We start from the raw sequence: 18,083 nt of genomic DNA on the forward strand, positions 1-18,083 counted from the left end.
AGAAGAGGTGATGATAGCCTTTGTGTTTACAGATGGTTTGTCCCTTGGTGCTTTCTAGGTGCTGGTTACCTGGACGATGTCACCATCACAAGTGCTCGCCCTGGACCCGGTGTGCCTGTGGCCTGGGTGGAGAGCTGCTCGTGCCCAGTGGGATACGAGGGGCAGTTCTGTGAGCGCTGCACCTCCGGGTACCGCCGAGAGAGCCCCGGCCTGGGGCCCTACAGCCCCTGCGTGCCCTGCACGTGCAATGGGCACAGCGAGACCTGCGACCCTGAGACGGGTGAGAGACAAACGGGGAGCAGCAGGAGCGTGCTGCTTCTTCTCTGGGTTGGACAGTGAAGCAAAACTCACGTCCCTCTCTGTTGCAGGCATGTGCAATTGCAGGGATAACACGGCAGGAACTCACTGTGAGAAGTGCAGTGATGGGTACTACGGCGATGCCACGGCTGGCACAGCCTCAGACTGCCAGCCCTGCCCGTGCCCCGGCACCTCGAGCTGTGCCATCGTGCCCCGCACCAAGGAGGTGGTGTGCACCAGCTGCCAGGCTGGCACTACAGGTGTGTTCCTACACAAAACATCTTTCTCTATATCCACATGCTTGTGGAAATGTCTCCTGCTAGTTCTTGTTCTCTGATCCACAGTGAAGGCTGCTGCATCTTCTGGTTCAAATACTTCTCACTTCCTCAGCCCTATTTTCTATCCTGTGTGAGGCTTGGGACTTCACATGTTTTTCATGCCTGTTTCTTGAGAACAAAAGGCTTGATCTGCAAAGTCTGAGCATTTCTGTGCTGTATATGAGAGCCATCTGCCTTCCAGTAGAGCTCTGATGATGGCATGGTGTTGGGCAGAAAATAGATTTAAAAGAGCCAGGAAGGCAGGTCAGACTGAAATAAAATTAGAAGGTGCAGTTTGCCAGCAAGTAAGGCACTACAGGATGCTTCCTAGGAAGAGCAGGAAGGCTACAGTGACTCAGGAAATGCTGCCCAAAAAAACAGATCAAATTAGTGCTCAGCAATTTTAAGGAGAAATATGTGAACAGATACTGATGTTTTTTCGTAGCAATAAGCTGTGAAGTGCAAGCATGTAACTGAGTTGTTAAGCAGAATTTTTTGTTCTGCCTGCAAGCAGCAAGGAAGCCATAGGATGATTGGCAGCCTTCATGCCTCTCTGCTGATTTCATGCTTGGCATGGCAGAGTCCAAAGTACAGAATACCTGTACATTCTTGAGTGCTTAGGAAAGCCTCTGACCAAGCACATAAGCAGCTCATGGGGGTTCCTGTGGGTGCCACTGAATTGTGAACCAAAGCAGTGCCCTTCAGCTCAGGTGTGTGTAGCTGATCTTTCTTGTAGCTATGTGATTACAGAGGAGCTTCTCCTGTCTCACATCACCTTTTTGGGATGTGAGGGAAAAGGGGGTTTGTTTGTGCAAGAGCTGCCTAAGAAAGGGCACTCATAACTGGCTGGGGAGGTCAGATCTGCAGTGAGTGTAGGCAGCTGCTGAATTGGATGCTTCAGTGGCTGCCTGTGGAGGTTTGGCAGGTCTTACTGGCAAAGGAGCTTCCTGGAGCAGTGATGCCCCACAGAACTCTACCTCTTGGGATTCTTAAATTAACAACAAATAGCAGCAAATAGGTTTGGCTTAAAGGGATAGGAGAGGAAGGAAGAATGGAAATAATTCATAATGCAAAGTTCTACCAAAAAATCAGCTTGAATTTAGAGATGGGGAGGGATTTGTCTGGCCCCAGCAGAGGGATGAAAGGGAAGAAGCTGAAGAGTTTACTTTTCAGAAGGGAGTGCAGAGGGGATCCATGTGAGATGGCAGCGCAGGGCTTTCTGCTGCAGCACCCGTGTCTGTGTTGTGTCCCAGGCAAGAGGTGTGAGCTGTGTGATGATGCCTATTTCGGAGACCCGCTGGGCAGGAATGGTGCGGTGAGGCCGTGCCGCCTGTGCCAGTGCAACAACAACATCGACCCCAACGCCGTGGGCAACTGCGACCGCCAGACCGGAGAGTGCCTCAAGTGCATCTACAACACCGCTGGCTTCTACTGTGACCGCTGCAAGGATGGCTTCTTTGGGAACCCCCTGGCCTCTGACCCCTCGGACAAGTGCAGAGGTGAGACTCGCTTCTGGTTGCATTTAAAAATGGTTCTGTCCCCAGGAGCTGCTGTTGGGCTGTCACTTGTGCCCGTCAGCAGCAATGTGTGGCTTTACCCTGATTCGGTGGTTTGAGCTTGCTGAAAGCCTTATGTTTGTGGGCACTTAGTGTGATGGAGGGGCTGGGTGGCCACATGGTTTGTATCCAGGCCCATTAGGGTAAGTACCAACACCACAAGGGATTTCTAATTTTGTGCATGTTTCTCCATACCTTTTTATTTTTGCAGCTTGTCACTGCAATCCCTACGGCACAGTGAATCAGCAGACGATCTGCAATCAAGTGACTGGGCAGTGTGAGTGCTTGTCTCACGTCATTGGGAGGGACTGCAGTGCCTGTGAGCCTGGATTCTTCAACCTCCAGAGTGGACGTGGCTGTGAGAGGTGAGGTTTGGCTTGGCTTGGGGCACAGACCCTGGTTTTGGAGGGTCTGTGCTTACATTGTTCAGGAATGTGATGTTTGTCACAAGTAACAGGTGTTCCTCTGCTGCTGTGGATGGAGAAGAGCAGTGGTCAAGGAGCAGCTACTAAGGCTGTACAAAAAGCCTGACTTATAAATAGCTTTATAAAGAGCTCTAAATCAGGGTTTTAAATAGAAAACTGCCACATGACTTTGAGATTGTAGCAGGGGCTCTTGGGCTCTTTTTTTAGTGCAGGCAGCAATGACCTTGCATGGTTCAAAAGCTCAGTGCCTCGCCTGCTGCATCTTCACAGCAAGAAAAGCGGCTTTTGGCAAATGCAAATGTTGAGCTGTGCTCTTCAGAGAGGCCCCACTTGTCCCTTCTGTGTCACATCTGACGTGTTCTGCCTCCCCCAGGTGCAACTGCCACGCGCTGGGCTCCACCAGCGGGCAGTGTGACATCCGGACGGGGCAGTGCGAGTGCCAGCCAGGCGTCACCGGCCAGCACTGTGACAGGTGTGAGCCCAACCACTTTGGCTTTGGCTCTGAAGGCTGCAAACGTAAGTCTGAGGGGCCACAGCGAGGCAGGTGGGAAGGCTGTTGCACACCCAGCCCTGCCTTTGCTTTCCTTCTGCCTCTGGGAAGGTATTTTGTTACCTTGCTCCTCATCACAGCGAAAGTTGGCACATTTATGTCCACACTGTGTGGGACGAAATTTGATTTCTGTACTACAGCTTATCCCCTTCTTCTTTTGTTACCTTTTTCTTGTCCAACTTTCTAGATATCCAACATAGTAGATATCTACTTCTCCTTGGTGTAAATATATTCTCTGCATCTTGGCCTCCAACAGCCCTGTTTCCTAATGTGTCCCTGCACAGTTACATTGCAGGTGGCCTCACTATTCAGGTTCTGTCTGGAGGAGCAGCTGATCATGTAAAAATGATTGCAAAGCAGGTTGATCCAAACTTTCCTTATTGATATCCCTGCCTGTGAAGAGCAGGAAAGCTAACTGCAGTTGGTTATAATGCAATTGGGTAGAATAATGCTTTGTAGAAGAGGTAATAGCAACACTGAACACACACAGTGAGTGTTGCATCCTGCTTGTGAGTAGAAGCATTGCGATCAGGAGGAAGGTCCAGCTGTGGGTTTGTGCCCCATAGCTCTTGCAGATGCTTTAGGGTATTAAGCATATCCTCCCTCTCATCCTGTGAGTTTTAGGGTATTTGTGCCTGTTCTGCAGTCTGACTGGGGTTTTCCTCCCCTGCAGCCTGTGACTGTGATCCCGAGGGCTCGCGGTCGCTGCAGTGCCGGGAGAACGGACACTGTGAGTGCAAGGAGGGCTTCGTGGGGAGCCGCTGCAACCAGTGCGAGGAGAACTACTTCTACAACCGCTCCTGGCCTGGCTGCCAGGAGTGCCCAGCCTGCTACAGACTAGTGAAAGACAAGGTAAGGCCACAGACACTGCTCTTGGTACCACTGGACATGGTGGCACGTGTCCACTTGTGCAGCATTGCAGCCCATGACTGTTGGTGGGTGCTGAAAGCAGAGAGGCTCAAGGTGCTTTGCTGTGTCAGAGCTGTGCTCTGTCTCTCTCATGTAGGTGGCAGAGCAACGTCAAAGGCTGCAGGAGTTGGAGAATCTTATAGCAAATCTGGGTAGCAGAGAAGAAGCTGTAACTGATGAAGCCTTCGAAGAGCGGTTGAAGCAGGCAGAAAGAGAGGTTACGGAGCTGCTCCATGAAGCACAAAAGAGCAAAGGTGAGTTCACCTGATCAGACATAGACCAACTAAATTAGTTCTTTGCCTCATGTTCCTGTTCCCTTTGGAGACAGCATGTTATATTTCAAGCCAGTTTTGTCCTCCAGGATTGACAGCAATTTCAGGCAGCACTGAGTCAGTGAATGTCATTATCATAACAACAGTGGCTCTGCTTTTATCCATGCTGTTCTACCAGTGGTCTTTGTTGTACATGGAAGTAAAGATCTGCCTCTAGGTCTGCATGGATTTTGTTTTTGGAAGTGTTTTATGTGTTACCCTCTTCTCTCGATGCAAAGGAGGGTTTTATTTGTTACACGAGCAGAAAACTTTCCAGTATACTTATTATGCTTTAAATTTGCTCAAACATCTTGGGCTCAAGTAGTTCTTGTTGTTCTGATCAGTGGTGATCAGAATGAAGGCTTCAAAATCCTGATGGCAAACTTAATTATCAAGTGTAGTATATTCTGAAGAATGCTGTTTTTCCTGTTGAACTCCATTTCAAATTGATTCTTGTCTTGTCACCACTACCACAGGATGTTTGTTATGTCTGTGACAGTGGTTTGTCCTTAGGGTCTCTTTAATGTATAAGATGATGTGTGTTTTGGAAAAGAGAAGCCTGAAGAAGACGATTGACTTTGCAGTAAAAGATGTTCCCCTGGGAGCTGGTTCAGTGATTTCAGACCATTTTGGGAAAATTTGTTCCCTTTGTGTGAAGCTGGGAAAAAGCTAACACACATCTAATGCTAGCATTTGCTTGGGAAGATTCCTGCCAGTGAGAATGGTTGCTTAAGATTTTGTCAGCTTTAGCTGAGGTAGATTTTTACTGCCTAGATAATAGTCCTGCATAAGGGGGTAGCAGGGTGGGGATTGCAGAAAGATGAGGGAATGGATTTGGTTTTGTGGTGGAATTTTGTTCTCTCTCTCTGTCTTAGAATCATAGAATCATTTATTTGGAAATACCCTTAAGATCAAGTCCAACTGTTCCCTGCCCTCCAGCACTGCCAAGGTCACCATTAACCCATGTTCCCAAGTGCCACATCCACTCAGCTTTTAGATCCCTCCAGGGATAGTGATTCAGCATTTCCCTAGACAGCCCTTTAAGTGAAGAAATTTTTCCCACTATCCAACCAAAACTTCGCCAGGCACAGCTTGGAGCTGTTTCCTCTCATCCTGTCCCTGTTCCTTGGGAGCAGAGCCCGACACCCTGGGTGCACCCTCCTGTCAGGGAGTTGTGGATAGACAGAAGGTCCCCCCTGAGCCTCCTTTTCTCCAGGCTCAATCCCTCCCAGCTCCTTCAGCTGCTCCTCATAAGACTTGTGCTCTAAACTCTTCCCCAGCTCCAGGTTCTTCTCTTACTAAGAGGGCAAGGTAAATGCAACAAAAACTACCCTGGCAAAAAATCTGTGCACACCTGAAGAAGTTATTTCTGTTTTTCTATGATAGTATGTTTTTGAAATTTGTGAAATTTTCATGTTCAATACTTAAGATGTGCTGCAAGGTCAAGGTATTTGATCAGCCTTAATTTTGGAGTTCTGTGGGCTTTGGCTTGCAGTTTAATCATTGGTAACACTCTCAGCTTTTCAAAAGTTACTGCCATGGTTGTGAGGCACATAGATACCTGTGCTGTGATGCCTCCATTATTAAGATGCTGTTGTGGTGGGTTACCTGATGGTCCAAGAAGTTGGTGAAGTTTGGGCGCTTTATAAGTCCTGCATATGCAAGAACCAAGGCTCTATCCTGCCAACGTTTCTCAGCCCTTTGGTTTGGGGAGAGTTTGGAGTGATTTTGCTACTCTACACAGCTCTTGGCTGCTCCTTATGGAGTTCCTTCGGTCTTTGCTTGGAGTAGCCATTGTTACCCTGAGTGTGGAAAGTATGTCTGCACTATTCATCCACCTCCGTTCAATTTCTAGGAGATAAGCTGAAGAGAATTCACCAAACAGACATTTCATACCTATTGAGGAGCAGCTCTGTTGTCATTTTAAGTCAATGAGAGAGGTAAAACATGAAGTAAACATGAGAGGTGAAGCATGATTCTGCACACAAAATCTCCCATCAGAGTCAGTTCCAACAACCAGCGGGATTGTCTTATTAAAAGTTAATGGCTTTTCATTTCTCCTGTTTGGTGCACATTCTGATCATGACTTTGATCTCAAGCTAAGTGACTTGTGAAATGGCTTTGCCTGGTTCCCTTCCAGTAGGGGATTAACCTACCAACGTGGTGCCTGCTGTGGTAAGCTGCTGCTCCAGCTTCTCTTCCTGCTCTAATTAATTTTGCTTCCTCTCTTTTTTGTCCTGTATTGCAGACGTAGACCAGGGCCTCATGGATCGTCTCAAAGACATCAACAGCACCTTAGTGAGTCAGCTGAACAGGCTGAGGAACATCCAGGGCACAGTGCAGGACACGGAGAGCCTGGCGGAGCAGGCGCGGGTGCGGGTGGAGGACACTGAGGACCTGATCAGCATGGCTTCTGATATGCTGGAGAGGGCCAAGATGGCAGCTGACAATGTGGTGAGTGTGTGCTGGGATCCCACACAGCTGTGGGAGGCTGAGGGCCTTTCCTTCTGTGCCTCCAGTGTGTTTCTCCACTTGCTCTCTCCCTCAAACAGCAAATTTGCATCAAGATCATGGGAAATCAGTGAAGGGAGTTCACCACTGCCAGTCACAGATAGTATCTTAGCCCAAACCAACAGAAAAGTCTTAAATAAATATTAGCACTGTTGTTTCTCAAGGGGTAACCAGTGATGGAAACTGCATGGACTTGAGAGAAACATATAGAGAAGTAGGTTAGATACATCTCTAAGCATTTAGATCATGACAATAAATATTTAAAGCAAATACAAATAAAATATGAAAAAAGAGCTTTAAGGGGTTGGTTTTTTCCCTTTCTTTTTCTCTTCCAGTCCATTACACCTCCAGAGCAAAGCGGGGACCCCAACAACATGACTCACTTGGCAGAAGAGGCCCGAAAGCTGGCAGAAAGGTAGGCTGTGGCAAGACACACTCATTGTGGTCTGTGTCAGGGCCCTGCTCTTCTCTGCAAGGGGGAAGCAGAATTTCATTTGCTGGCTGGGAAACACACACCCTTTGCTGCTTAAGGGACTGGTGCTGTGGGATGGTGGCTGTGTAGCTCTGAGGGCAAACATTGCTCATGTGGATGACAGACATGGCAACCATCTACCATTACTAATGTTTCAGCATCTCCCATATGTAAATCTGGGAGAAGGAAAGAAGGGAAAGTAAGAGAGACTATAATCAAGAACTGAGGATAAAAACTATTGGCTGACAAATCTAATGGCATTATTTTTCTTTTGTCATCAGGCACAAAAAGGAAGCTGATGAGATTGTTCGCACAGCCAAGGCTGCAAATGATACTTCCACGGAAGCGTATCAACTGCTGCTGAAAACCCTGGCTGGAGAAAACCAAACTGCAATTGATATTGATGAGCTCAACCAGAAGTGAGTCAGTAACAGAAAATTGTTTTTATTTCCTGACTTTAGAGCGGTACTTAAAACTTAAGGCAACCCTCTGTATGCTTTGGATTTTGTGGGAGGTGATTTTTGATTTCTTAGCCTCTCCACTCTCTTACTAAGTTCAGTTCTACAGAATGTACTGTTTCATAACTGGATCCTTTGGGATTTTTTAGGTACAATCAAGCAAGGAATATTTCTCGAGACCTAGAGAAACAGGCCACCAAGGTGCTTGCGGAGGCAGAGGAAGCTGGAAACAGAGCCCTGCAGATATATGCTAACCTCACCAGCCTGCCTACTGTGGATTCCACGGGGCTAGAGGTACATGGGGGCACCATCATGTGCACTATTTCTGAGGATTGCTAGGTTGCTGGCATGCCTTACATGTGCTTTGCTGCTGTTCTCTGCATAAGAACACTCTGTGGACAATGCTTCTTGTCCATCTGGGCATAATCCAGCTTTTATGCAATTGCAACATTTATGCAGGAGATGTAAATGCAGAAAACCACCTACATAAGCCCCACCTCCCCCAGTTTCTGAAAGACAGAAATCTGAAATGTTTGCCAGACGTCTTGGCTTGAATGTAGAAGTGGAAAAATTTACCACCTGTTCAGGAATTCTTTAACATTCAGGAATCTCTGTGTGTGATTTCCACCTGCAGAATAGAGCAAATAAGATCAAGAAGGAAGCAGAGGAACTGGATCAACTAATTGCCAGGAAGCTAAAGGATTATGAGGACTTGAGAGAAGATATGAAAGGAAAGGAACTTGAAGTAAAGAACCTCTTGGAGAAAGGGAAGACAGAGCAGCAGGTCAGTTCCACTTTGTGCAGGCTTTTGTTCCTGGAAAAAAAAACCAAGGAAGACAAGTAACTGGCCAGATGCAAATTACTTCATCTTAGTGTTATTTACTGATTATAAGAATGCTGAAAAATGGCTCCAAAAAGGAGATGCAGAAAGAGGTTAAAAGCAATGGCTTTGAGGCTGTGTGGGAAAATTGGAGATATTTGCCAGATGTGGTGTCAGCTTTGTATTCAGAGCAGTATTCCCAAAGTACATACACTCATCTGGTCTCAGAGGAAGCACTGCTGTTCTGGATGGTGTTGTTGTTTGGAGCTTAACAGTGCTTTTTGATACACTTGCACAATTGTCCTTCAGAAAGTGGGAATGCATTGGTCCGTGTCCTGTCTCCTCAGACTGCAGACCAGCTCCTGGCTCGAGCAGATGCAGCGAAAGCCCTGGCTGAGGAAGCTGCTCGGAAGAGCAGTGGCACACTACAGGAGGCCAATACCATTCTCAGGAACCTGAAAGGTAAAGAGGAAACACTTGGAATGAATCCTTCAATTTCAGTGTGACAAGTCACTTGGCAGTAGGATATTCTGGTTAAAGAGGCCCTGCTATTGCCCTTATCTGAGTGTAGGGTGTGTTCTTTTGGCTTGTTTTTCTTTAAAGAAAAAGTATAAGCCTTTTCAGGGACTGGAAATTACCTTTTAACTTCCTTATTTAGCATCAGAAGATGTGCAATAGGGAGAGCTGACCCCAGTTTGCTCTTCATCCCTCCAGTGTGAGGGCAGCAAAGCCTTGGGTAGCTTGGTCAGAGGAGCATCCCAGGGCTCTCCTGGAGCACGTGGTAAGGGTCTGCTTTGCCCCCTTAGACTTTGACAAGCGGGTGAACGATAACAAGACGGCGGCCGAGGAGGCGCTGAAGAAGATCCCTGCCATCAGCCAGACCATTGCAGAGGCCAACAACAAGACTCAGCAGGCAGAGCTGGCTCTGGGCAACGCTGCTGCTGATGCCCGTGAGGCCAAGGCCAGAGCAGACGATGCTGAGAAGATTGCCAGCTCTGTTCAGAAGGTGGGTGTGCTGCAGCTCACCCCCCTGACATCCTGCTGGGGGATTGCAGCAGCTCCTGTTACAGTGTTTCCTGGTGAGCCCCCTGTGCTCCCTGCTCTATTCCCCACTGCACATGCAAAATAGGAAGTCAGTGCATTTTGATGAGAAGGATTGAAGGAAGTTCTGCCCCTGAATTCACCACCTTTTTCCATCCTCTCCCACCTGTTGGCTGCAGAGTGCTGCTACTACCAGAGCCGAAGCCGACAAGACCTTTGCTGATGTGACAGGACTGGCCAGGGAGGTGGATGACATGATGAAGCAGCTGCAGGATGCAGAGAAGGAGCTGAAGAGGAAGCAGGCTGATGCTGAGCAGGATATGAGGATGGCAAATGAGGTGAGTACTGCTGGCAGGTGACAGCAGTGGCCAGGAGCTGCCTTCTCCCTGCTGTCCTGGCAATGGAGCCTTTCCTCCTGCTCTCCTCGTGCAAAGACAGTGCTGCGTCCAGCCAGTATTCTGGCTCTTCCAGTTTTAAGTGGGACTGAAAAGGAGACAAATTCTGGTGCATTAGCATAGGCTCCCTGCTGGAATTTCAGAGCTGCTTTTCCTTTTATTATAGCTAAAACCTGACTGTGTAACCCTATTGATTCCATCCTGCCCTTTACTGCAAAATCCTCCTCAGTGTTCAGGGATCCCCATCCTGAAATACTCAGAAAACTGATTACTTCAAGATTGTCAGTCTTCTCCCCAGCCCTGTGATAAAGATCTTTGTGCAGGATTGTTATCCTGGAGTGAGAAGGCAGTGATGTGCTAACTGCAGAGGTGAGGCAACAGTTTTATAATCCCTACACCTTTTTTGTGCTCTCATTTTTTTTCCTACAGGCCTCACAGGCTGCCCAGGAGGCTGAAGACAATGCAAGAAAAGCTAAGAACTCTGTGAACAGCCTGCTCACTGTCATTAATGACCTGTTGGATCAGCTAGGTAGGACTGTCTTTGATGTTCTCTATGTTTTTGAGTGTTTTCCTGATGTGTGCTGGGTTTCCTGCCAGTTTTATTTGAGGAACCAGATGGATCTGTTGATCTCTTGAAATGAGGTTTGTATGTTTTTGGCAAGGACTTTGGGATTTTTTCTTTCCCACGTAGCCTCAGAGCTTGTTTGGAAGTGCTCTGTGTTGGTTTTCAGAAAACTGAAGGCTTCTTGAGGCAGTGGAGATGTCACCTATGTGGTTGGTCCTGTTTCAGAGGCTGGAGATGCCCTGGTGGAGATCTGCTGTGGGCTCAGCTGTGTGAGCCCCAGGGTGCCATAGAGGTTTTAATGCACTTCACTGTTTGCTTCTGGCTTTTCAGGGCAACTGGAGACAGTGGACTTGAACAAACTGAATGAAATTGAAGGTACCTTGAACAGTGCCAAAGACCAGATGAAAGACAGTGACCTGGACCAGAAAGTGTCTTTCCTTGAGAGAGAAGCCAAGAAGCAAGATGATGCCATACAGGCCTACAACAGGGACATTGAAGAGATCCTGAAGGACATTAGCAACCTGGAAGACATCAGGAAGACCTTGCCATCTGGCTGTTTCAACACCCCGTCCATTGAGAAGCCCTAAGGGTGTGCTGGGGGTGGGGGGAATCGCCCTGGTGAGTGGTGGTTCAGCCATGGAGTGCCTTAACACACATTGCCTTCTCCAAATCCCCAACTCTGCTGCTTGCAGCCACTGTTTCCTTTCAAATCAGGATAAGTTGAAAGTTTTGGGGTTTTTTGTTGGCTTTTTTTTTTAATGTTTTGTTTTGTTTTGTTTGGGTTTTTTTTTTGTGGATTTTTTTTGTTTGTTTGTTTCTTTGGGGTTTGTTTTTTTTTTGAGAAGCAAATTAAATATCCGTCTTTGGGCATCAAAGGGGTTTTTTATATAGATTGTTTTCCTGAGCACTCCACCTTTGCCCCTTCCTCAGACACAGTTTCCTTTTGATTAGTGCAAGGATGAGAGATGCTCTGGACTCTTTATACTGTGGTTCAGATATAACCATGTGAGCTGTATACAGCAAGGCAAAACTAACACAACTTTCTCTCCTGTCTTCTCCCTTTGTAAAATCCTCAGTCCTGGAGCTCTTTATCCCTATGAAGGAAGGGGATGGCTACCAAAGTATTACTGTAATGGCCAGTATAGCTGCACTCAATTCAGATCCTTCTTCCCAACTTCTAACCCTGTGAATTTATTTTTTTCATCATTAGGTAGTGGCCAATCCAACAGTGTTGGTAGCCTTTGGCAAAATAGCTGAAGCCTCTTTCTGAAATGCTTTCTGTGAGGATGCATTGCTATGAGAGAAAGGCAGCCTCTGATTAGGGCTCTTTGGGAAGATGGGATACTGGTGGAGTGGTGGATCTTGCCAGCCCCACTTCTGTTCTGTGGAGCAGTTTTGGGTCTGGTCTGAAAGCTGCTACCTGCTGGCTAGTCCAGACTGTCAGAGTGTGGAAGCCATGAGCTGCATTCCCATCTGTTGCTACTGAATTTCCAGAGGATCTGGTTTTCTGGGCTGGGAATGTCAGACTGACAGATGAATTTGTTGAAGCAGGACAAGTCTTGCTGAAGAGGAGAGCTGCCTTCCAGAGAGTTCTGGCAGCTGCACTGGCCTCCATGCTGAATGTCTTTGGGTGGGGAAGGAAGGGGGCACATGAATGGAAATGGAAAGGTCTTTTTTTTCCCCCATCTTTTCCCTGAAGGAGGACAGTGGGATTTTTCTCTCTCCTGCCATTGCTCTTGCCTTTTGCCCGTTTTAAAGCTGGGAGGAAGAGCTGGAATTTCCTGGTGCCCTCCTTTCTTTTTGCCTCCTAATCTCGCAGTCACTATAAAGCTGCCACAGCACAGGGACCTCAGGCCAGGCTCAGGTGGCAGCTCTGCCTTTTCCACCACTTCAGGGCTTCCCTGCAGGCTCCCTGCCCAGGCAGTGCTGCTGCTGGCTGGGAGCAGCAGGGAGCCCCCTGCTCCCTGACAAGAGCATCCTCTGCAGCTTCCTCCTTGCCTCCAGCCTGGCATCCCTCCCCCTTTCCCTGAGATCCAGTATATATCTATCCTTAAACACTATGCAACTTTGTACGTTTGCGTAGCGGGGAAGAAATTATTATCTGACACACACTGGTGCTATTAATTATTTCAAATTTATGTTTTTTGTGTGAATGTGATTTTTTTTTCCATTTTTTTAATCATGATTATAGTGTGAGGAAGTCTCTCGTGTGTGTGTATGTGTGTGTAAATATACTCAGCCAGATTTCCAGAGTGGCACAGCCTGGCCTCCTCTATGTGCTTTCCCCTGTAGCCATTGGGGCAGGTGCACCATGTATTGCTTCTCTCTGTATCATTCCTTTAAAACTTTGGGTTTCTCCTAGCTGGGCTCCTGCTTGCTTCCCTCTGTTGTATCCCCAGCACCCATCCATAACCACTTTGCCTGTTGGGTGGATGTTTTCCAGCCCAGTCTCCAAGGCCAGCCCTGCTCCCCACGGTGCCTGCAGCACCCAGTTTGTGTCCCCTGTGCCCTGGGATGCTGTGCCAGCAGTGGAGCAGGGGCTGTGGCTTTGCAGCTGAGCTGGGAGCTGCTGTAGCTCTGTTGGGAGACCAGACCAGTGCTGAGGGGGTCAGAGAGCTGCATTTGGGGACATCTTGGTACCACTGTGCAAGGCAGGAGGCTTGGTGCAGACAGTGCTGCTGTTCCCAGCAAGCTCTGCATGGCTCTTGTATCCCTGCCCTTGATGATTGTGGGATTTGCCTCCTGCCTGGAAACACCTCTGGAGGAGAGCTCCCTGTGCCTGCACACACAGGGACCTTGGGTCACTCTGGGAACATAGCTGTGACCACATCACCTCTGCCAAGGCTGTGAGAAGAGCAGATGTGTGCATGCCCTGGCTGACCTCAGGCCTAAGGTTTCCTGCTCTCTTGTGTTGTTTTTTTTTTTTTTTTCTTAAACTGTTTTTAACAGAATTTTATTTTTAAATAAAAAAAAATCTTTATAAGCGATCTGTTAATCAGTACTGCATTACAGCCATTATTCATTGTATAAGTCCAGTTATTTCTTTACGTAATGTGATGATGTGACAGCTGCTGGTGGAGTGCTGGGTGTCATGGGTGACATGTGACATCCCTTCATCACCTTATTCCTGACTGTGGCCCCCTCGGTATGTGCCTTCACTCCAGCTTTTTTTGCCTTAATCTGTGGTCTTGCTGTCTGGGGCGGTGAACAAAATGCAACACTTGCAGTTTTTATGTATAAAACAGTATTTCTTATTTATAATAAAGTCTGAATATTTGTAACCCCTTACACCTGGGAATTCTGTTGAGTATTACTTTATTTTTCATGGTAGGATATTGAAGGTGATGTGTCTTGGTTGCAAGATTGACCTCTTGCTCCTTAGACAGCCTGGTTTGGTGTGGGAAAAAGGGAGAAGAAACTTGGAAATGCATGTGGTGGGACACAGATGGCAAGGGTGATGGTTTTTCCTTGTACCCACTGCTTCACTGCTATGGCTGTGATGGATGTTAAGCTGCTGGTTTTCCAGGGCTTAAAAACAAACTGTGTTGTTGGTGCTGATGCTGTTGGAGTGGCACTGTCTTCCTGGAAAGCCCTGACGAACTGGGGGGAGTTTATTTATGCTGTAAGGGAAAAATCCTTTTACTAAACAGGTAGAAAAGGATAAGGCTCCTGGGAAAAAAAAGAAAAACCTGAATAAAGAAGCTGAAATTACTGGGAAATGCCACAAATCTGGGTGCTCTGTGTTGTTCCTGGGTCCTTTCTCCAGAGCCTGGCCTGAATGAAGTAAATTTTTAAGGACAGATTGCAGTGATAGGCTGTTTTCTGCATTCACACTTGTCTTTCAGCTCCAGCTGGATTTCTGTTGTTTTTCTCAGCAGAAGAAAACACACAGGTCTCATTAACTTGCATCAGACCTAATCCCATCTCAGCTGGTAAATTCTTTTTTTTTTTTTTTTTTTGCATGTAAGTTGTGTACTTTTGACCTTTCATTCTTCAGTTGTCACTAATGAATTTGTTTTCTAAAATATGTAATTTTTTTTTCTTGCCAATGTTTTTGTGAAGCAAATCCCAGCTGATGAAATCTGGCTGAGGTTTCAGCTGGATTGTGGGGAGCAGACAATGGGTGGTGGGACAGTTGTGACCTTGCATGGGCTATAGGTTGACATGGAGCCTCTTAGCATTTTGAGGTGAAAATGCTTAGATTAGGAAGCAAGTCTGTGTCCTTTATTTTATCTTTAGGATTTTTATTTCCAGACGATAAATATTTATTTTTTTAAGATATTTTTTGTGGGCATTGTGCAAATGTGTCTCAGGGGTGATCTTACACATGAGCCTCACATTTATGTGGTTTTCAGAGGTACCGCTGGAGGACAGTGGAGGATGACAAGGTAAGAGTACCCTGAGTAGATACTCAGAAATCTCTTACAGGGAGGAGCAGACCCAGCTCCAAGGACCATGGTAATGGCTTACAGGTTGCCAAACTGTTCTACCAATATTTTGAAGCCCAAGTAGAGATGCCCTGCTCAGATGCTCTCTGCTCAGTGTAGCCAGTGCCTGACCAAGGTGGGTGAGGAGGAGGCACCTTGTGAGCAGTGACTAAGCCATGCTCTGGTAGCCTTTATTCTCCTTCAGTTCCCTGTTGGTTTCTTCTCACTGCCCAGGTTCAAGCTCCATCTTCTCTCACATGCTCTCTGGAGAAGCAGGAGGCTGGCAGAGGGCCTGATGAGAAGGTGGCAGTAAGGAGGGCTTGGACAGACCTCATCTGGGTTCCCTCTCATTTTTGGGAGGACAAGATATTTACAGGTTATAAAGTGCTGGGAATACTTGCCTGGAGGGAGATGTCTCTGGTGTGTTTGTATGATCTGAGGAAGTGGAGGAGGTCATGCAGCTGTCACACTGAGCTGGCAGTGTCCTGTGCTCCCCATCTACAGCTGTGACATGCTGGACCACATTCTGGTTAGTTATTTTTTTGTAGTTGGCTCCTGGCTTGATGCCTTCAGCGCCCCCATCCCAGAAACATCAGGAATGCCATGTAAAAGTTATCCCACAGACGCTTGCCATGGGGACAGAATGGGGAATGGCAATTCCCCTCATTGCAGTTGGATGGCAGTGCCTTGTTCCTCCATCCCTGTTTGTCTCAGCCCTCTCTGGGCCGGGCAGGGCACAGCAAGGCAAGGCCAGACATGACAGCCCTTCCGTGCTGTGCCCCTGCTCTGCCCTGCCCCGCCTGCTCCTGCCTCTGCCCATCCCCTCCAGCTGCTGTCTGAACCATCCCTGCTCCAGCTGCCTCTGGCTGGCAGCACGACTTGTCCCAGGGCACCCCCATGTCAGAGGAGAGGCTGAAGTCCAGCTTCCATTGCTGCCCTGGTGATACCAGCACTCATGGTCACTGATTTGGCACACTGTGAGGAACTCCCAGAGGGTTTCCTCCTGGATGATGTGGCAGGAGGAAATCCTCTGGGATTTCCTCCTTGCAGGAGGAGGCTTGGGGATGCAAGGGTTGACCTGGGCTGCAAGGGCTCACAGCACCATGGTGTTCATCTGGCATAAGTCACCAGAAGGTGTTTTCTCCCTTGCTTTCATTAAAACCATCACTCCAGAGTTTTTACACATCCATCACTTTTCACCAGCAACCATCAGCAAAATTTAGTTTATTGTGTTGTTTCAGACTGGTTTTGGAGCAGTTAATTCTGCCACAGCCACATCCTCAAGGATTGATGAACTTGTGAGCCACAGTGGTCTGCCTGCAGGAGCAGCTTTTTTGGCTCTGTGGGAATGAACAAAAACCATCTTCAAGAAGGGTTTTTCTTGTGTTGCAGATTGAAAGACAGGTTTTCCAGTGAAACAAAACTGCTTCATTGCAGTGTCTGGTGAGCAGAGCTGTTCTTTATGCCTCCCTTTGCTTACACTTTTGCTTACTCTAAAAGGTGAGACATTTCTGGTAATCCTGTTGGTGTGAGACCTTTTCTAAAGGGTGCTGCCATGGGTTGTAGTGGGACATTTGCTCTGTGGAGGCTGGTGGGCAACTGCTCGTTCCAGATCAGATGTGTTTAGAAATTCAGGGCCCCAGGAAATACATTCTTGGTAGTCTCATGGCATGTGGTTTGCAGAGGTCCTGTTGAAGCATAGGCAGATGGCAGGGTGAGAGTAGTCTGAGTCAGCAAGCAGAGATGACTGAGGAGCGAGCTGTCACGGCCTTGTTTGCACAAGTGGAGTGAGAGGTGAGGTGGCAAGGGTGACATAAATGGGGAAACACAGAGGAGACAGATAGGGGAAAGGCTTCCTGCTGGGGAGGGCTGATTTTCCAGGAGAGAAGTCAGCCAGGGATGTGGTCTGGGTGAGGTCTAAGGGAGCTGCTGTTGTGGACCACGCTGCTGGAGATGCCTTCCCAAGGAGAGGGGTGTCAGCAGGGAGGAAGGACCAGCAGAGGTGTAGTGGGCAAGTGATGTACTTAAGAAGTTTACTCAGAGGTATGAGTGTATCTTAAGAACTGCTGAATTGGTGAGAACACCATAAATAATTTTATCTAACCTAAAAACTAGTAATGGAAACCAGATAAAAGAACCTCAGATGCCACAGCCCACCACACCACTATTACTTTTGGGAAGCAGTGTTCCTTGTTGTGAGCTATATTAGGATCCAGCAAGTGAAATGAAAAGGAAACCTCCTGTTTATAAAAGTTGACTCAAGCAGCAGAGGCAGGTACAGTTGGCAAAGGGAGGTGCAGAGATGTGGTGTGTTTGGGCTGGCTGTGCCCATGAGATCACCAGGAGCCAGAGGAAAGCCCTGTGAGTCAGCTCCAGGTGTCTGCAGTGTCTGAGGCTGTTGGGCAGTGCAGGAGGCTCAGACAAGGAGCTCAGTGTTAATCACCCTGCTCTGTCAGGCCTGAAGTGAGCAGCATGTCACACCTGGGATTGAGTCCCTAGTGCAGAAGGGGACCTAAAAGGCAACATGTGTCTCTGGAGATGCACTTGTTGGGTGTTTTCATTCTGTTTAAAGGACTGCTCACAGTCACTTGTGACACAAGGAGTGTCATGGCATTGGGCAGGGGAGCTGCTGTGATGCAGCACGAGGGCCCATCCCTCACTGTGCCCCTCTGATGTGCTGCTTTCACTGGGCCGGAGGAGGTGCTGGAGTCCTGCTTGTCCTGATGTGTGCCGGATGTGGAGAACCCCCGCCTCCAGATTTCTCTATTCCCTGTAGAAGTGGTCTTGTCCTCCTGCAAGGCAAAGGCAAGGAGTGAGCTGGAACTGGCCTTCATGCCCTGTGTGGCTTGTCAGCTGTCCTTGAGAGCAAAGTGCTAATGGGCCTGGGACTGTGGAGCCTGGCATCATCTGGCCCTGTCAGCAGCCTCAGACAAGCGTTTCTTCCCTCTCTGTCTCCTCTCCTCATCCTTCTTCTAGCATAAGAATAATGTAGTGGGTGAGGCCAAGGACCCATCTAAGCTCATTTTCCA

At 47.9% G+C, this 18,083-nt stretch overlaps 1 protein-coding gene across 1 annotated transcript in view; it reads left to right on the forward strand.

Moving 5' to 3' along the window:
- LAMC1 (laminin subunit gamma 1) overlaps positions 1 to 13,915 on the forward strand; it is a 67,380-nt gene extending 53,465 nt beyond the window's left edge. The window contains exons 12-28 of the mRNA XM_005487057.4: positions 59 to 280; positions 369 to 557; positions 1,868 to 2,113; positions 2,382 to 2,535; positions 2,969 to 3,111; positions 3,819 to 3,997; positions 4,152 to 4,308; positions 6,614 to 6,819; positions 7,212 to 7,291; positions 7,630 to 7,767; positions 7,956 to 8,100; positions 8,441 to 8,590; positions 8,974 to 9,088; positions 9,433 to 9,632; positions 9,847 to 10,005; positions 10,492 to 10,591; positions 10,958 to 13,915. Coding sequence (XP_005487114.2) covers positions 59 to 280; positions 369 to 557; positions 1,868 to 2,113; positions 2,382 to 2,535; positions 2,969 to 3,111; positions 3,819 to 3,997; positions 4,152 to 4,308; positions 6,614 to 6,819; positions 7,212 to 7,291; positions 7,630 to 7,767; positions 7,956 to 8,100; positions 8,441 to 8,590; positions 8,974 to 9,088; positions 9,433 to 9,632; positions 9,847 to 10,005; positions 10,492 to 10,591; positions 10,958 to 11,214 — 2,840 coding nt within the window. The 3' untranslated portion in view covers positions 11,215 to 13,915. The remainder of the gene's footprint in view (positions 1 to 58; positions 281 to 368; positions 558 to 1,867; positions 2,114 to 2,381; positions 2,536 to 2,968; positions 3,112 to 3,818; positions 3,998 to 4,151; positions 4,309 to 6,613; positions 6,820 to 7,211; positions 7,292 to 7,629; positions 7,768 to 7,955; positions 8,101 to 8,440; positions 8,591 to 8,973; positions 9,089 to 9,432; positions 9,633 to 9,846; positions 10,006 to 10,491; positions 10,592 to 10,957) is intronic.
- Positions 13,916 to 18,083: the final 4,168 nt, after the last annotated feature.

The sequence above is a fragment of the Zonotrichia albicollis genome, chromosome 8, assembly GCF_047830755.1.
Source record: "Zonotrichia albicollis isolate bZonAlb1 chromosome 8, bZonAlb1.hap1, whole genome shotgun sequence".
NCBI classification, from domain to species: Eukaryota; Metazoa; Chordata; class Aves; order Passeriformes; family Passerellidae; genus Zonotrichia; species Zonotrichia albicollis.